The sequence below is a fragment of the Octodon degus genome, unplaced genomic scaffold, assembly GCF_000260255.1.
Source record: "Octodon degus isolate 3935 unplaced genomic scaffold, OctDeg1.0 scaffold00011, whole genome shotgun sequence".
Taxonomy (NCBI): Eukaryota; Metazoa; Chordata; class Mammalia; order Rodentia; family Octodontidae; genus Octodon; species Octodon degus.
The window spans coordinates 26,164,283-26,178,770 of NW_004524587.1; the positions used below are offsets into that span (position 1 = coordinate 26,164,283).

At 57.6% G+C, this 14,488-nt stretch overlaps 1 protein-coding gene across 4 annotated transcripts in view; it reads right to left on the reverse strand.

The window, feature by feature from the left end:
- The window catches only part of Adgrg1 (adhesion G protein-coupled receptor G1), a 35,847-nt gene that overhangs the window by 8,752 nt on the left and 12,607 nt on the right, over window positions 1-14,488 (reverse strand). For 3 of the 4 annotated variants that reach the window (XM_023709294.1, XM_023709295.1, XM_004625947.2), the window contains exons 2-5: window positions 3,420-3,518; window positions 2,328-2,750; window positions 951-1,083; window positions 267-414 (exon numbers count right to left, since the gene is read on the reverse strand). In XM_023709294.1, the coding sequence (XP_023565062.1) occupies window positions 267-414; window positions 951-1,083; window positions 2,328-2,750; window positions 3,420-3,483 (768 nt within the window). In that variant the 5' untranslated portion in view covers window positions 3,484-3,518. Of the gene's footprint in view, window positions 1-266; window positions 415-950; window positions 1,084-2,327; window positions 2,751-3,419; window positions 3,519-6,706; window positions 6,768-14,488 lie in introns of those variants that run through there. The other variant, XM_023709296.1, reaches the window with a different exon arrangement.

Here is a 14,488-nt window from a genome sequence, read left to right on the forward strand (position 1 = left end):
TTGCATTGGCCAGGGCTGGGCAGCCTTGTGGTGAGATCCTTAGGGTCAACAAAAGGCCTCTATCTAGCTGGGTCTCCCCAGAGTGCCCAGGGGCACTGGTCAGGGACTGACACCTCTGTCACCTGCCATGCTGAGCCCAGAACGTATTCTCAGTGCCAGGGGTGATGCAGGTACTGGCTGAAGGAGCTGGCCCTGGACTACCTTCCTGGGGTGCTGGGGACTGACTTGGGGGTCAGTGACTTCCCACCCAGCCCAGCCCAGCTGACCTCCTCCCGGGAGTGAATGTACAGGTCCTGGAGGCTGGCTGTGGGCTGCAGCTTCCACACTGTGGCGTTGACTCGCTCCTCCTCAAAGGACAAGGTGTCCCCCAGGAACTTCACTGAGGACAGCTTCGACTCCAGGCTCTGCAGCTGCCTGGTGGGGCGGACAGAGTGGTGGGTGATGGCAAGGAGACTGAGGCAGAGAGAAGGTGCCAGCCAGGTACACAGGGAAGAGGGAGGGGCCAAGAGAAGGAGGGGCCTGGGAGAGGAAAGGGACACAGAGGCAGCCACATGCCCGGACAGATGGCAGGGAGACCTGGAGCCAGAAGGCAGCTGTGTGGTCAGGCCTCAGAGCAAACAGGACAGGGGTGTGACAGGACGAGGTTGTGCTGTCCTGAGACTCAATACCCAGTTCTGGCCTGGCCTGCCCACCCTGACACCCTGTGGCCAAGGAACTGGCCTTTGCCATAGAGTTCTCCTTCACAGATCTACATAACGGACAGGTCACTTTTCTTTGCTGGCAGATAAGGCCTGGGTAACTGTCCAGCCAGCTGGTACTGGCCTTTGCGCATCTAGGAGGGCTTGGGGCTCAGCCTAGTGACCATGTGTCACCCCCTCCAGGAGATAGACAAGAAGCCCAGATGCCCCCAGCACCCCCTGAGGGCCCCTTCTCCCCAGGATCACACTCACTGGCTGGCAAGGGTGGTGGGTGACTTGCGTGAGGCCTTGTGTGGCAGCCTCAGCAGCTGGCTGAGCCGATGCAGGTCCTGCTTCAGCTCACACATGTCCACCGAGGCGTTGGGAGAGGCCTTCTGAGGGGGGTCTGTGGAGGAACAGAGGCTGGGGTGGGGGCACGCCAGTCACGAAGCCCTCTGTGCCTCTACCCCACTTTGCAGAAGAGGAAACTGAGGTTCCAGGACTTGGTGGGAACTCCCCAAGGCCACTCAGAGGTGAGGCCAGCCAAACAGGGGCTAGAGCCCAGCACGGCAACTTAGTGTGAGCCTATCTCAAAATAAAATAAAAGGCTGGGAACATAGACAACCCTCAGGGACTCTGAGACTGCACAGTCCAAGGGACAATAGCAGGGAAGTTGGCACAGCCTCTGCCACTTGCACAGGCCCCACACAGCAGAGGCCACACTACCCTGTCCCACCAGACAGAAGGTGTGGCCCCAGAGCTCAGCATCAGCCTCCAGCCTTCCAGGGATTTGAGCTGCTTGCCTTCCCCACCCTCATGTTGAACAGCCACTGGATATGAATCCAGACGCCTCCATCTGTCAGCTGTGACCCTGTGTCCCAGTTTCCTCCTTGGTGACATGGAGGTTGCTATGAATGTCTATGATTCTGATGCCTCAGCGCCTATTTCACATTCAGCTGGACTTCCCCACACCCAAGTCAGGGGAATCTCCTCGCCTCCGCAGGACTTCAGGGTGGTCACTGAGACCTGTGCCCCATCTCCCACGGAACACTAGACAGCCTACCTGTGGGAGTTCCACCGGCCCCAGGCTGCAGCCCACTCCTCAGCATCCCACACCTCCTGGAACCCGTGCCTGCTGCTTTTAGTCGGCCAACCAAAGCACCCCACAGGAAGTCCATCGGGCTCACGCCCTGGGCGCCAGTAAAAGATCGGCCCAGGGTCCTCTCCCACGAGGCTCCAGAGTCTGCATGTGCATGTGTGCACATGCACGTGCATATGTGTGGCCTCTGGATGTACACGCCCCCAAGCAATCCTATCTTTATTTCCAACCCACCCTGGGGGGCACTGTCCATCCCACAGACACTAAAGTACAGCACGGATTAGCACTGCATGCGGGCACTGGTAGAGGATCTCTCCCGTGTTGCACTTTTCTGTCCTCCCCACCCCTGCCCACTCTCTTCTTCTCTGGTGCCCCATGCACCTTCCTAAGCCCACCTTTCCCTCATTCCTCCTGTACTCTATGACACATTCCTGGGCTCCCACTGCCTGTGAGTGAAGCCCAGGCCTGTGGCCTGCAGTCCAGAGGTCATTTCCCAGCCTGCCTTGCACTCGCCTTCCCACCATCAGCCCTCTGCCCAGCAGCTGCCCTACCATGGAAGGAGAAGGTGAAGCCTGAGGCCACTGGCAGAGTGCTGTTCTTCGGACTCCACCAGGACCTGACAGAGGTGGCGAGCAGCGGGGGTCCCCGGGCCCTGCTCTCCTCCTGATGCCGGAAGCAAAGCAGGTCAGCGGCCTGGTTGCTCAGCTCGTACTTGTGCCTGCCATAGCGAAGGTGAAACTTCCCCATGTGACGGTCCCAATAGAGGCAGAAGTGGTAGAGGCCCCTTGGGTCTGGGAAGAGCCAGGATGATTCCATGGCTGCAGGGAAGGGGGCACGGATGGTGAGGACCTCCTCCGAGTTCCTGATGGCGATGTGCCGCTCTGGAGTCCACTCATAGTGGAGGCTGCTTTTCTGTGTCTGGTTCCGCTGGCCGCAGAAGCGGAAGTCTTCCCGGGGGCCACCGCCATGGGCACCTGGGGAGGCAGAGGTTGTAGGTGGGACCTCGAGGCAGGGACTGGCTGGGAGTTTGGGAGGAAACAAGCCCTGTGCAGAGGATGTGCATGCGTACATTCTACACTTCAAAGAAGGGGGCCTGCCCATTAGCTCAGGTGTTTAAGTGCCTGCTGAAACAAAGCAGTCAGGCTCAGGATGCTGTGGTTCGATCCCCCCTTCCTCAAACCAAACCAGACCTGCCCTGAAGGCATCCTGAGCGCCCCCCCCCCAAAAAAAATCCTTCTACATTTTAAAGGGCCTACAAAAATGTGACTCTGCCTCACTTAAAAATTTCTGGTTTCAGAGTATGAAAGAGAACATAAAAGTAAATAATGACTTGAAAGGCCACAAGAATTTAATAGCAGTGAAGTGTCTATGAGGACTATAGACTGCTGTATGTTCTATGCACTGCTCAACGATGTTTGCTGCAAAGATCAGTGCGGCCAAAATCCAGCCCCTGTTTCCCATTCTGAGCTGTGCTCTGTGGGGGCACCTGCCAGAGGAAGCCTCCAAGGCGCCACTGAGCAGCTGAGCAGCTCTGCGGACCCCTGCCTGCCCAAGGGGGTTTGCGTACACGCAGGCAGCTGCCCTAGGCACGGAGGCAGCAGGCATGAGTCCCGAAGCTGTCGCAGGGCCCCTGGGCAGCCTACCTTGAGCCAGGAAGAGGAGACTCAACAGGGACAGCGCTGTGTGCACTGGAACTTGGACAGCCATCGTCCCGCCCTGAAGCCAGTCTCAGAAGTCGCCACCTGAAAGAGACCACGCCGTTAGCTGGGAGCCTGGGCCACAGGGCAATGCAGCAGGTCCACGAGGTAGACTCAGGGTCGGCGAGATAGCTCAGTGGACTAAGCTCCTGCTTCAACAAGCGCAGAGGCTAGGGTTCAATCCCCGGCACCACATGTGGCCCGGGCCATGTCTTTGGCTGCGCTGAGTGGGCCGCTGAGACCAAACGTGGTGTGCACGCCTGTAATCCCAGAGCTGGGGAGGCTGAAAACGAGGATCATTACAAGTTCCGAGCTGTGTAATGAAATCCTGTACCAATAAGAAATGAGGACTCAGCGAGGTCACGGCGCCCTCTTCAGGCGCCAGAGGGGAAGGGCGCGTTTCCTGTCCTGACCACCAGGGGGAGCCGGCTGCCGGGACCAAGGCAGAGCAGAGATGGAAATTCTCTTAGAAAAGAAGTACTGGGACTATATTGTATTACTTTGATGAATTCACGCACCTACAATATTTGAATGGCAATGGAATACCCATCTCTGACAACACTAAACAAAAAAGGGGGATATAAGTGAAGGACCATTTTGTAGTGAAAAAGAATATATCTATATACAAAATAGCACAGATATACAACTACTTTCTCTTAATTTAATGAAAAGAAAGATTTGTACTAATAGTGTTTGGACAGGATATCATGTCTGCATCTTGTACTATGAATAACTACTACGAAGACAACAATATGCAATGTACTAATTATTGTAACTGTCCTACTAATCTGTTTTGAAACTGTCTCATTGCTATTTCTTTCTCAATAAAATTAATAATAATAAAAAAGAAAAGGACTTGCTGTGGCCGAAAGCAGGCAAGGGGCTCCAGCTCCACTCGCTACCCTGGCCGCCCAAGACTGCTGTTAGCTGAGCACCTACTACCTGGCAGCTTTCATGTTGACCTCCCTGCATACATTCCAGCCCTGGAAAGTGGACACAAGGTGGGTCCAGGGCACAGATGGGCAGCCTGAGGCCAGAGGGGTTAAATGACTTGCCCAAGAATTCTATACAGGCCAGGGACTTTTCCTGCCTGGGCAGGACTGCGGTGCTTGGTACCCATAGAGATGCTGGGTAGTTGTCCCTCCCCGCTGCCAGCTGGCCTGGTGAGCAAGCTGGGTGCTGATAGATCCAGCCTGCCGTGCTCATCCTGTGGGGGCTGTATCTGACTACAGGGATATATGCGATCATTCGTCACAACCTAATGAAAGGAACCCTGGTAACCTGGGCACTAGCAAGCAGCCTAAGTCTCGGAGGAGTGCTTCCCAGAAAAGGAATACAGGAAGATGGCATTTGAGAGCAGCATTCAGGGCAGAGGGGCCCAAGGCAGGGTCCTGTTATCGCTTTCCTGGAATGCGTCTCCCTCAAGCCAACCTGGCCTCTTTGAGCAAAAGCCAGTCCTCTAGGGCCCAGTGGGGGACACAACCCCAGTGTCTCCTCCTGTGGTCCCACCATCTTGCCTGGAGTGTCGTGGGCCACTGAGGAGGACAAAGGAGCATTGTAGGGAGTGGCTGCCTTCCTGGGCCCTGATTCTAAGGCTTCGCTCTGAGTCCTCGCTAAGCACTGGGATCCTTTTCAAACCGCCTCAGTGCCACAGAAGAAACTCAGAGCCCCCTTTCTTCTCCTTCCTGCTAGCTCCTGTTGCTGTCCTGTCCCGCACTCCTTGCCCCCAAGGCCATGTCACCTCTTCCGGACAGGCCCCTCATGAAACCACCGCTTTTCATTTATGAATCGGAAGTGCACAAATCACATTGAGGATTTGGTCCAAACTCTCCATTTTGCGATGTTGGAATCCGAGGCCCAGAAAGGACCAGTGGCTTCCTGGGGTCACACAACAAGCAGGTATAGAGCTGGCTGGAGCTCACGAGTCCCTCCGGCCACAGACCTTCAAAGCAAATGACTATGATGGACAACAAGGCCCTGGGACAGGACAGGATAGAACTGCATGCCTTGCAGCAGCCCCTCTGTGACTGGCCCCTGAGAGCAAAAGAAGCAGGGGCAGGAGTGAGCTCCCCATCACTGGAGGCATGCAAGCAAGGCTGCAACCCCATGGATGCCAGGGACTCAGACACAAACAGGGACTCGCTGCTCTGACCCTTCCTGGCTCACTCTGTTCACCTGGGCTACATGAGCAGCTACTCCAAAGAGGACAACACTATCCCCATCAGCATTCCTGAGGTTCAGTGAGGAAGGGCTTCCTGGCTTCAAATGCCAGCTCTCACATTTATTAGCTGTGTGTCCTTGGGCCAGTTATTCACTGTCTCTGGGCTTTGCTTTCCTGAACTATAAGAAGAAATTAAATCTTGGGAATTAAATTAATTGGTATCCATGGGGCAGCTAACAGCTCTCTGTCCTTTCTGACCAGCCATGCCCCTGGCCCAGCCCCAGGCCTGTCACTCACACCACCTCCATCTCCCCAGCTTCTGTGGCCCCATCCTCCCCAGGTGGCCCTCCTCAGCCTCCAAGGCCTCCAGGGGAAATTCCTGGAGCATGAGTCCTCCTTTCCGGTGCACAAAGGAGGGCTGGAGCCCCACCTAGAAACTTCCCTCCCTGCAGCCAGCCTGAACATCAGTGGAGCTCCGCAGGCTTCTCCTGGGGACAAGAGCTAAGCTGGGGACCAGGAAGGGAGCCAGCCTAGCCAGGAGAGAGCACTGTCCTTCCTGTGCTTATCACCTAGCCCAGGCAGGAAGAAGAGGCCTGCAGTCTAGAGATGGAACCCCAGCACCCACTGGGCTGAGGAACGCATGTCTGGCCTCTGTGAGGAAGGGCAGCATCAGCCAGCCTTGGCGCAGGAACCTCAGGACTAAGAGCCAGGTGACCGCACAGCCCTCCACCACCTCGTACCGCCCTGGCTGGAGCCCGGGTAGTCTGGGAGAGGAGGGGTCAGCAGCAACCCCCAGATGACTGCAGCAGCAGCAGCAGCAGCAGCAGCAGCAGCAGCAGCAGCAGCAGCAGCAGCAGCAGCAGCAGCAGCAGCAGCAGCAGCGACGTCCATATCATCACATTATGTGTTCAGGGTCAGCCCATCAGGCTGATCAGGCAGGTTCACCATTTCATAGAATCCTGAACTGAGGCTAGGGAGGGGCTCTCTGTCCCCAGGACCCCCAGAGCTGAGCCCTGAGACCTAGCCGCTGCAAGGATGGTGGTGTTGGTGAAGGTCTCAGAGATACACTCACCCTGCCCTGGGCTGTTGGGGGCTCCCAAAGAAGAACGGAGAAAAGTGAGGGGTGGTGAAGACCACAAGCAGCCCGACCAATTCTGGCCTGGAAGGAGGCTGTGCAGCTGAGCCTCCCCCTCACCATCCCCCGGGGTCCCCTTCCCGAGCAAGGGACCTTGACCTTCGGCCTTCCGTAAACACACAGAGAACAGAACAAGCTGATCCAGGCTGACACAATGGGAGCCACCATCCCTGGGTCCCCAAGGGTCCAGCAGGGTGGAGGGTGGCCAGGACCCTCCAGAGCCAAGACCCCATGGCCACCCGAGGCTGGCTGCCCAGGAGAAGGGGCTCCACCTCAGCCCTGCCTGGAATGGTGGGCAGGGGACTTGGGGCTCACTTTCTCCCCTGGGCCTGAGTCACTTCCTCTGCCATCCTGCGCAGAGCCACCAGTCAGCGCTGGCTCAGCCTGAGCTCCTGGAAAACTCATTTCCTTGGGAGATGGAGGTGGAAGTCAGGCTGACGGCATTTGCAAGCTGGGTTAACCCTTCCCAAGGCCAGCGCCTCTGCTGGGCCTTCCTTCCCCTGGCACTGCAATCCCAGGTCAGGCCTGCGTGGATGCAGGTCACCCCCGACCCCGTTCATGTGGTTCCTGTGCCAGGAAGGCCTTCTTTCCTGGAAGCATTCCACCTCAGCTCTAAGACACTAACTCTGTGAAGCTTCACCTCACTGCCATCCCACAGTCGAACTGACCACTCAACACCACATACCCCCACTGCCACCGCGTGTCACCAGCAATACCCCCTGGCCCTGTGCGGAGATGCTGATTCGCAAGCTGTACACATCAGGTCTCAGGAGCCTGGCTTCAGCAAATGTCCCATCAGCTGACATGACACAGGCTTGGGGACCATGCTACAGTCAGGAGAAACACCAGGAGCCCTATTTTAGAGAAAGCCAGAGAGGGGAATGGTCTGGGCCTGGAGCTGGGAGGGTGCCTGCTCCCTGCCTATGGCTGGGGTGCGTCACACTGCACTGGCTTGCCCAGGATTTAGCAGGGTGTACGTGCCAGAAAGGCCCCACAGGGCAACGGAAGAGAAGCAGGGCAGGTGAGGGGATGGGAGTCAAGCAGGGAGGGAGGGAGCTCTGGAGTCTCCGACGAGCCTGGTCTTGCCTGTCTAGGCCCCTGCCTACAGGCCTCATGGGGTGGTGGAGCTGTAGAAAGGTCCCAGCTCTGCTATTAGCTGCCCCCTAACACAGGCTGCCCACCACCCACCTGGAGCCCCAGCAGAGGGTTTGGGAAGGGAGGATGTGGTTATGCCTGCGCTTTCAGGCATGGGGTTGAGGAGGCAGTGCAAAAGACTGGGAGTGGGGACAGGTTAGCTTCACACAGGACAACAGGGACACGGCTCCCCCAAAAGTCAGAGGCCAGGATGGGGGCGGGGCAGGTGTTTCCTCCCTGGGGGAGGGGAGGGGCAAGTAGACCCCCCACCTCTGCAGCAGCTTCAGACTGAACTGTACTTGCACACACCACATCTCCACCAGCTCCCAGGAGATGCAGGGTCAGACCCAGGTGAGACCAGGGCCACACCCTCTTGTGGCCCAGCCCTAGTCCCTCTGCTGTGCCCATCACTCTGGGAGCACAGCTTGCAAGTGTGAGCCATCTCCTCCCTCCACTTCGTCTCCACAGGGGATGGCCAATGTCCCAGGAGCCTCTGCCCCTGGACAGGAAAGCTGCTGCAGGGCCAAGGGGCAGCACAATGACCTCAGGTTGCAGGAATTTTTCTGTAAAGGGTAATAAAATTCAAGCTAGAGCCTGCAAGCAGAGGCTGGCACTGCCAGGCCTTGCCTGCTCCCTGCCAAGCAGCCTCCTGTCCTTCACCAGTCCTGCTGCAGGCCGTCCAGCTGGCCCCGCCTCGCCTCCCTCCGAGAGCCAAGTCCCTGGGCCACGCCCCCTTCTGCACACCCAGAAGCACAGTGGGAGGCTGAGGAAGGGAGAGGAGGGGACCTATGCATGAGGAGGGACTGCGTCCTCCAAGCTCTGCACACATGGGCCCGCTGCCCTGCAGTGCTCATCTGTGACACATCTGTCAGTGTCCCAGTGCCAGGGGCCTGGGGCCTCCACATCTCCCCAGTACCAGGGCAGCCAGCAGGACATGGCTAGTGTGTGGATCTGAATGGGTCCCCTAGGGGGATCCAGAATGGAAGGGTCTCTGCTCCCTTTAACAAGCATGGAATAAGTATCTGGCCCAGGCAGGCCACTCCCCATGCCAGGACTACTGGCCATAGGAGCAGGTACCGAGAATCATGTGGTCCTCACAGTGACTCTGAAGTGATGCCATTTCAGAGATGAGGAAGCCAAAGCCCAGAGAGGTTAGGCCACGACCAAGATCACATAGTAAGTATGTAGGGAATCTATGACTCAACCCAAACCTGACTGTGTTCAGCCACTGTGGTCCAGGGAGTCCTTTCCCTTCCCTGGGATTTAACACAAAGTAACTTGCCAAAGCACTGTGAGAGGGCACTAGTCCTCCACTTAGAGAAATGCTTTGGGCCCTTCTTCCTTTTGTGCTTCTACACAGCAAAGGCTCTGATGAGTCCTGCAGGCAGGATCTGCACAAAGCTTGGTTAAGCTGTTTCCCAGGCCAAGGTGATGGTGAGGCTTTTTCAGCATGGACACCTGTTACTGCTCTCAAGAATCCAGATGCCACATGGACAGCAGCCTGACACCACTCCTTCCCTCCCCTCTGAGCTGTCCCCAAGGCCATTAGCCAGCAGGAGGTGGGCCACAGGAGCCAGTTAGGCTGCAGTGGTCCCCAGGGCCACTCAGCACCATCTCTGACACTTCCAGGCGAGAGGTCCCCAGGGAGCTTGGGCCACACTCAGGCCCGTGCACCTCCCTCCACTGTAGCGCCAGCTCAGCGGGAAAGGGGCAATGCCAGGCCTGCCCCAAGTGGCCCACCCCATTAAAGCTAGCCACAGCCAGCTGGGCCTGTGGTCTCTCTTCAAGCAATGAAGACACTCAGGACATTGGGGTTGAGGGGAGAGAAAATGAAGGCACAAGGGCTTTAAGTTGCTGGGGATTAAACCTCAGAATTTCAGAATGGATCAGTCTGGGAACCAAGAGATGAGAGAATATTGGGACACTCAGCCCAGAGGTCTGAGTCGGGTGTCCGAGACTTATCCCCGTCCGGGCCGGGCTTTCCACAGTGTCTTCTCTAGCCATTAAGGACTGGTGCCAGCCTGGCCAGCCACGTGCTCCTAGGCAGTACAGAGCCAGGCAGGGTTGTGGCCAAGTTTGTGAGACCCAGGATTGTCCAAGGAGAAGCTGTGGGCAGCTCCTGGCCACAGGCACGCAGAGCCAGCACCTGCAGGGAGCGCAGCTCCCAGAGCCAGGTGACAGGCGTCAGAGCACACAGTCCACACGAGCCCTGTGGCCCCTTGCTCTGGAACCTTTGGGCCAGCCTGGCCCCTTCTTGGGCCTCAGTGTCCCCCTCAGTCAGATGGGAAACTATGATCCCAGTCACCAGCCTGTCATCCCTATTGCCAGGGGTCTTCCCAGGCCCCATGGATGCTGAGCAGCCTTCAAGGTACTCACGGCTGAGGACAGGGTCAGAGGCAAAGGGGCTGCCGAGCTGGCCCCTGCACCCTGGCCAGACTGTCTTGAGGGTACCCACTGTCTGGCTGTAGTTCCCCTTCCTCAAAGCCAAGCCACATGGCCAGTCCAGTGTGGGCAGCATGCCCGTCTTTAGTGTAGGATCCTTTGAGCCCTCAAGGCCGCCACCTTCCTTCCCTTTCTCTCCTCCACATGCCACATCTCTGGCTCAGGGACAGACAGGAAACAAAATCAGGAGCCCCTCTCCCCCCATAATAAGGCTGGGGCCAGGGCCCAGGGCCCACTATGCCCCAGGCCTGCTCCCGGGAAGGGAAGTAGAGGCAGTGAGCAGTGACCCCTGCTCACAGCGTCCTGGGCACAGAGGGACTCCTGGCCACCCTGCACACCCTCAGACAGGGAGCTCGCCACAGAGTCCCAGACACACATGGAGCGCTGCCCACAAGATAGGCCTGCAGCCCATTATACACATGACCACATTCAATCCTCTTAAAAACCTAGGAGACACCACTGTGCTCCCCAAATTAATGACAACAAGGCTCCAGAGGCCAAGGGAGGGCCAGGGTCCCACAGTAAGGGAGCGATGAAGGCTGGGTAGGACCCACCCCCCACACAGGACCAAGGCTGTGTCCCTCGGGTGGGACTCACCTGCTCCAGTAAGGAGGGCTTCTGGTTAGAACCACAGCACAAAGGTGTTTCCGTGGGTCGGGCTGGCCACTGTCCCCACAAAGCCCAGATGGAGGGGTGGTGGAGCCCTGCCCCAGCAGCACCTTTCCATGGGTCGCAGGCCCCTCTGTGGCCTAGGCACCTCCTCCCACTGCCTCTTGGTGGGTTATCTTTGCAGCCCAGGGGCCAAAAAGGATCTTTGCAGCCAGGGCTTCGCAGGAGGGAGGGGAGGGTGTAAAGCCTCACCCCCAACCACTTCCTTATGCTAGTTTGCAAGGCCTTCGTTTAATTGATTAAGTCCTCCTACAGAACCGTTTATGGCTCCCGGAGGGTCCCCTGCACCACCCCAGCTTCACCCCTGCTCTCTCCATTAGCTCCACTGTCAGTGTTGGGGAGAAGAGGGGGAGGGGGAGGAGGCAAGAGCATAAAGGACCAGGGAAGAGGGACAGGGTTGAGGAAGAGGGAGGAGATGGAAGGAAGGCGGGAAACCGGAGGAGAAGCGGGGGTAGGGGTGTGGGGGTGGTCATACCTGGATCCCTCCGCCAGACAGGAGCGGACTGCACACCCCAGAGCAGGAGTGATTACAGGGTCTCCTCCCTGGCAGTGGCCCTGTTTGCCCAAATTCAAGAAGCCAGGGAGAAGGGGAAGTGGGGCCACCCCGACCGCGCTCTTACCCTGAGCCTCAAACAAAGGGGGCAGCCAGAGATAGGCTGGGAAGCCCCAGCCTCTAGCGCCAGCGGGGGAGAAGGGGCGCAGGTGACAGCAGCCCCTGGCAACTGTTTCCCTGGCAACCGTTGGCAGCTGCAGGGACCACGTCACTGCTAGCTCCGATCCAACAGCACAGCAAGGGCTCCCAGACTTGTTCTGTACCTGAGCACTGGGGAACACCCGCCTGTTCTGGGGTGATGTCTAAGAGCCACGGCTTCCCAGTTCTCAAGAGAAGCAGAACCTCAGATTATTACATGAAATCTTTGAGTCTGTCAATAATTACTTTAAATCACAGATTTTAGAACCCTGTAGGGGACATGCTTGTGACCAGATTAAGCCCAGTAGAGGCTGGCATTGACTTCTAGAGGCTGCCAGCCTGTGACCTTGGTCTTAAACCAGGATGGACATCCTGTAACCCCCACCATTGGCTGTTGTGAGCCCAGAATGTACACCATACTACCCTGAAAACTTCTTAGGGACCACCTCCTCCAGGAAGCCCTCCTAGATTGCACAGCTCACCAACAAGCTCTCTTTCAACTCACCTGGCCAAGCGGCTCCTCCTGGCTCTCCTCTAAGCTCCCTGGGCTCAGGAGTGGATCTGAGCCCCTTTTCTGGTCTGAGAGGGGAGAACAGAGGTAAGATTTCTGAGAGCTTCAGTATGCAGCAGCCCTCCCTGGGTGTTTGGAGACCAGTGTCCACCAGTCCACAAGGTGAAGCTGGTGAGCTTGTCTTATGGATGGGGACAGGCTCAGGAGGAGATGTGATATGGCTAACACTACCTCACTGGTAGCGAAGGACATAGAATTTGGAATTAAGTTCCCCTTTAAGACACGAAGCCATCCAGCCCTAATAGCCACCTGAGGCATGCTTCCCACCCCCCCAAACTCCAGGGCACACTCAGACTTCACTCCATCACCTCCACCTCCTCCCTTGCAGGGGATGCACCCTTCTGACCTCTGAGAGTCCCTTGTATCCACTAAGTCCAAAGGAAAAGAGCCCCCCAGATGGGGCAACCTCTGTGAGCCCGATGCACAGAAGAGAGCTGGGGTGGGGCACAGCAAGGCCAGCAGCAGGGGGGGAGGCGGAGGGGGCTGCTTGGGTGCAGAGGGCAGCAGCAAGTACTTTCCCAGAGGACAGGTGGGGGCCCACAGACGATCACAGCCCAGGGTGGGGGCTGGTAGCCCTGGGCGCACAGCCTCTGCACCTCCCCCATGGCTGCAGTGGCCCAGGGCCAGCACACGGCTATTGTCTCACTGCCGCCAGAGCTGGGCCCATTCAGGCACTATTTTAGGCCTGGAGGAAGAGGAAAAGAAAGCAAAGAAAAGGGCTACTGTCCTCTGGGGGACCTTGGCCTGCCAGGAAGGGTTTCAGGCCTGCTGGAGCGAGAAGGCAGCCGCGGTGCGGTAAAAGGAGACTGAACCTCCAAGGGGCTGGCAGGGGCCGTGGGACTGGATGTCCAGGAGGACGGCGCCCTGGCTTCCACACGCCTGGCGCTTACTGCCTGTGGTGACACCCAGAGGACCAAGAACTGGCACTTCCTGTCCCACCTGCAGCCCCTGAATGTCCTACCCACTTCCAACAGGAAAATTCCTGCGACAGCTCCTTCCAGCCTGGAGACCCACTATCCACTTTCTTCGCTCCAACAATGCTGCTGACCAGAGTGGAGCAAGCACGGAGAGGTGAGCCTCTTGTGTCACACACTGGGGCCCAGGGAGCAGCGTGACTAAAAAAAACACGAGCTAGTGACTGCACCCACCTTACACCGCCTGCTGGCCCTCTCTACCTCGCAATCACCAAGTCCAGCCGCTCGAGACTCCTCTGTCCAGAGGCCTCAGGGCCTTTGCACACGCTTTCCCCATGACACACATGCTCTTCCCAGGATCCTCCCCGCAACTGGCCTCTTCCCAGGTCTTCAATGTCCTCATCCTTCCACGACTTCCCAATCAAAACTGTCTTCTGTAGTCATCACGGTCTTCCCTGTCACATGCTTTATTGTCCTCAGGGCACTGACACGTGTTGGGGTGTTAGGTGTGACTTTCTTCCTTTCTCAGCATTTGCTGTCTTGTCCAGCTCCCTCATTGCTTGTGCCTCGGGTCCCAGCGTGGGCCACACTGCTGCCCTGTGACTGCTAGTTAACACATGAATGAGGCAGAGTCAGGGCTCTAAGGCAGGCCAGGCAGGTGCTCTGGGTTTTCCCAAGAGTAGCTGGCTCCTCATGCTCTGGATCCAAGCTAAAAAGCCACTTGGGGTGCTGTCCCCATTCCCCAGGTCCTGACTGTGCCGGGGGCATACACAGCTCAGCCAGGTGCAGGGCCAGAGAGTACACATACGAGAAAGTACTCCTCTCTAGTACAGGGCTGCCAACAAAGGCCTCGTGAAGTCCCGCAGGGCTGCAGCCCTGGAGCCCAGGTGCTTCTTACACCACCAGGCTACAGGCATACTTTGAGGTGCTAAGATCCCATCAGCAGCAACTCTCAGGTTTTCTCCCTAGAATAAAGGCAGAGTCACCCCTGGAACCCCTCAAAAGCCCGTGCCTGTGATCTAGGCTAAGGGAGCTTGGCTAGTGAGTGCCAGGCTTCCCCTGGGATCCCCATGGGCCACCTAAGGTAGAGCAGGAGGGGAAGTGACAGGTGTCTTTGCTGGGATGCTAGGGCCCAGGAACCTGGGATGGGCACATCTCAAGGACCAGCCTGTGGAGACTTGGAAGGGAGCTAGGGCAGGGCAGGGACCATGTGCCGGCATGAGTGGCGTGGCATGCACCTGCCACCACAATCCCATCATGAGGGAGGATCCTCCTGCCACTTTACAGCTGGAGAAACT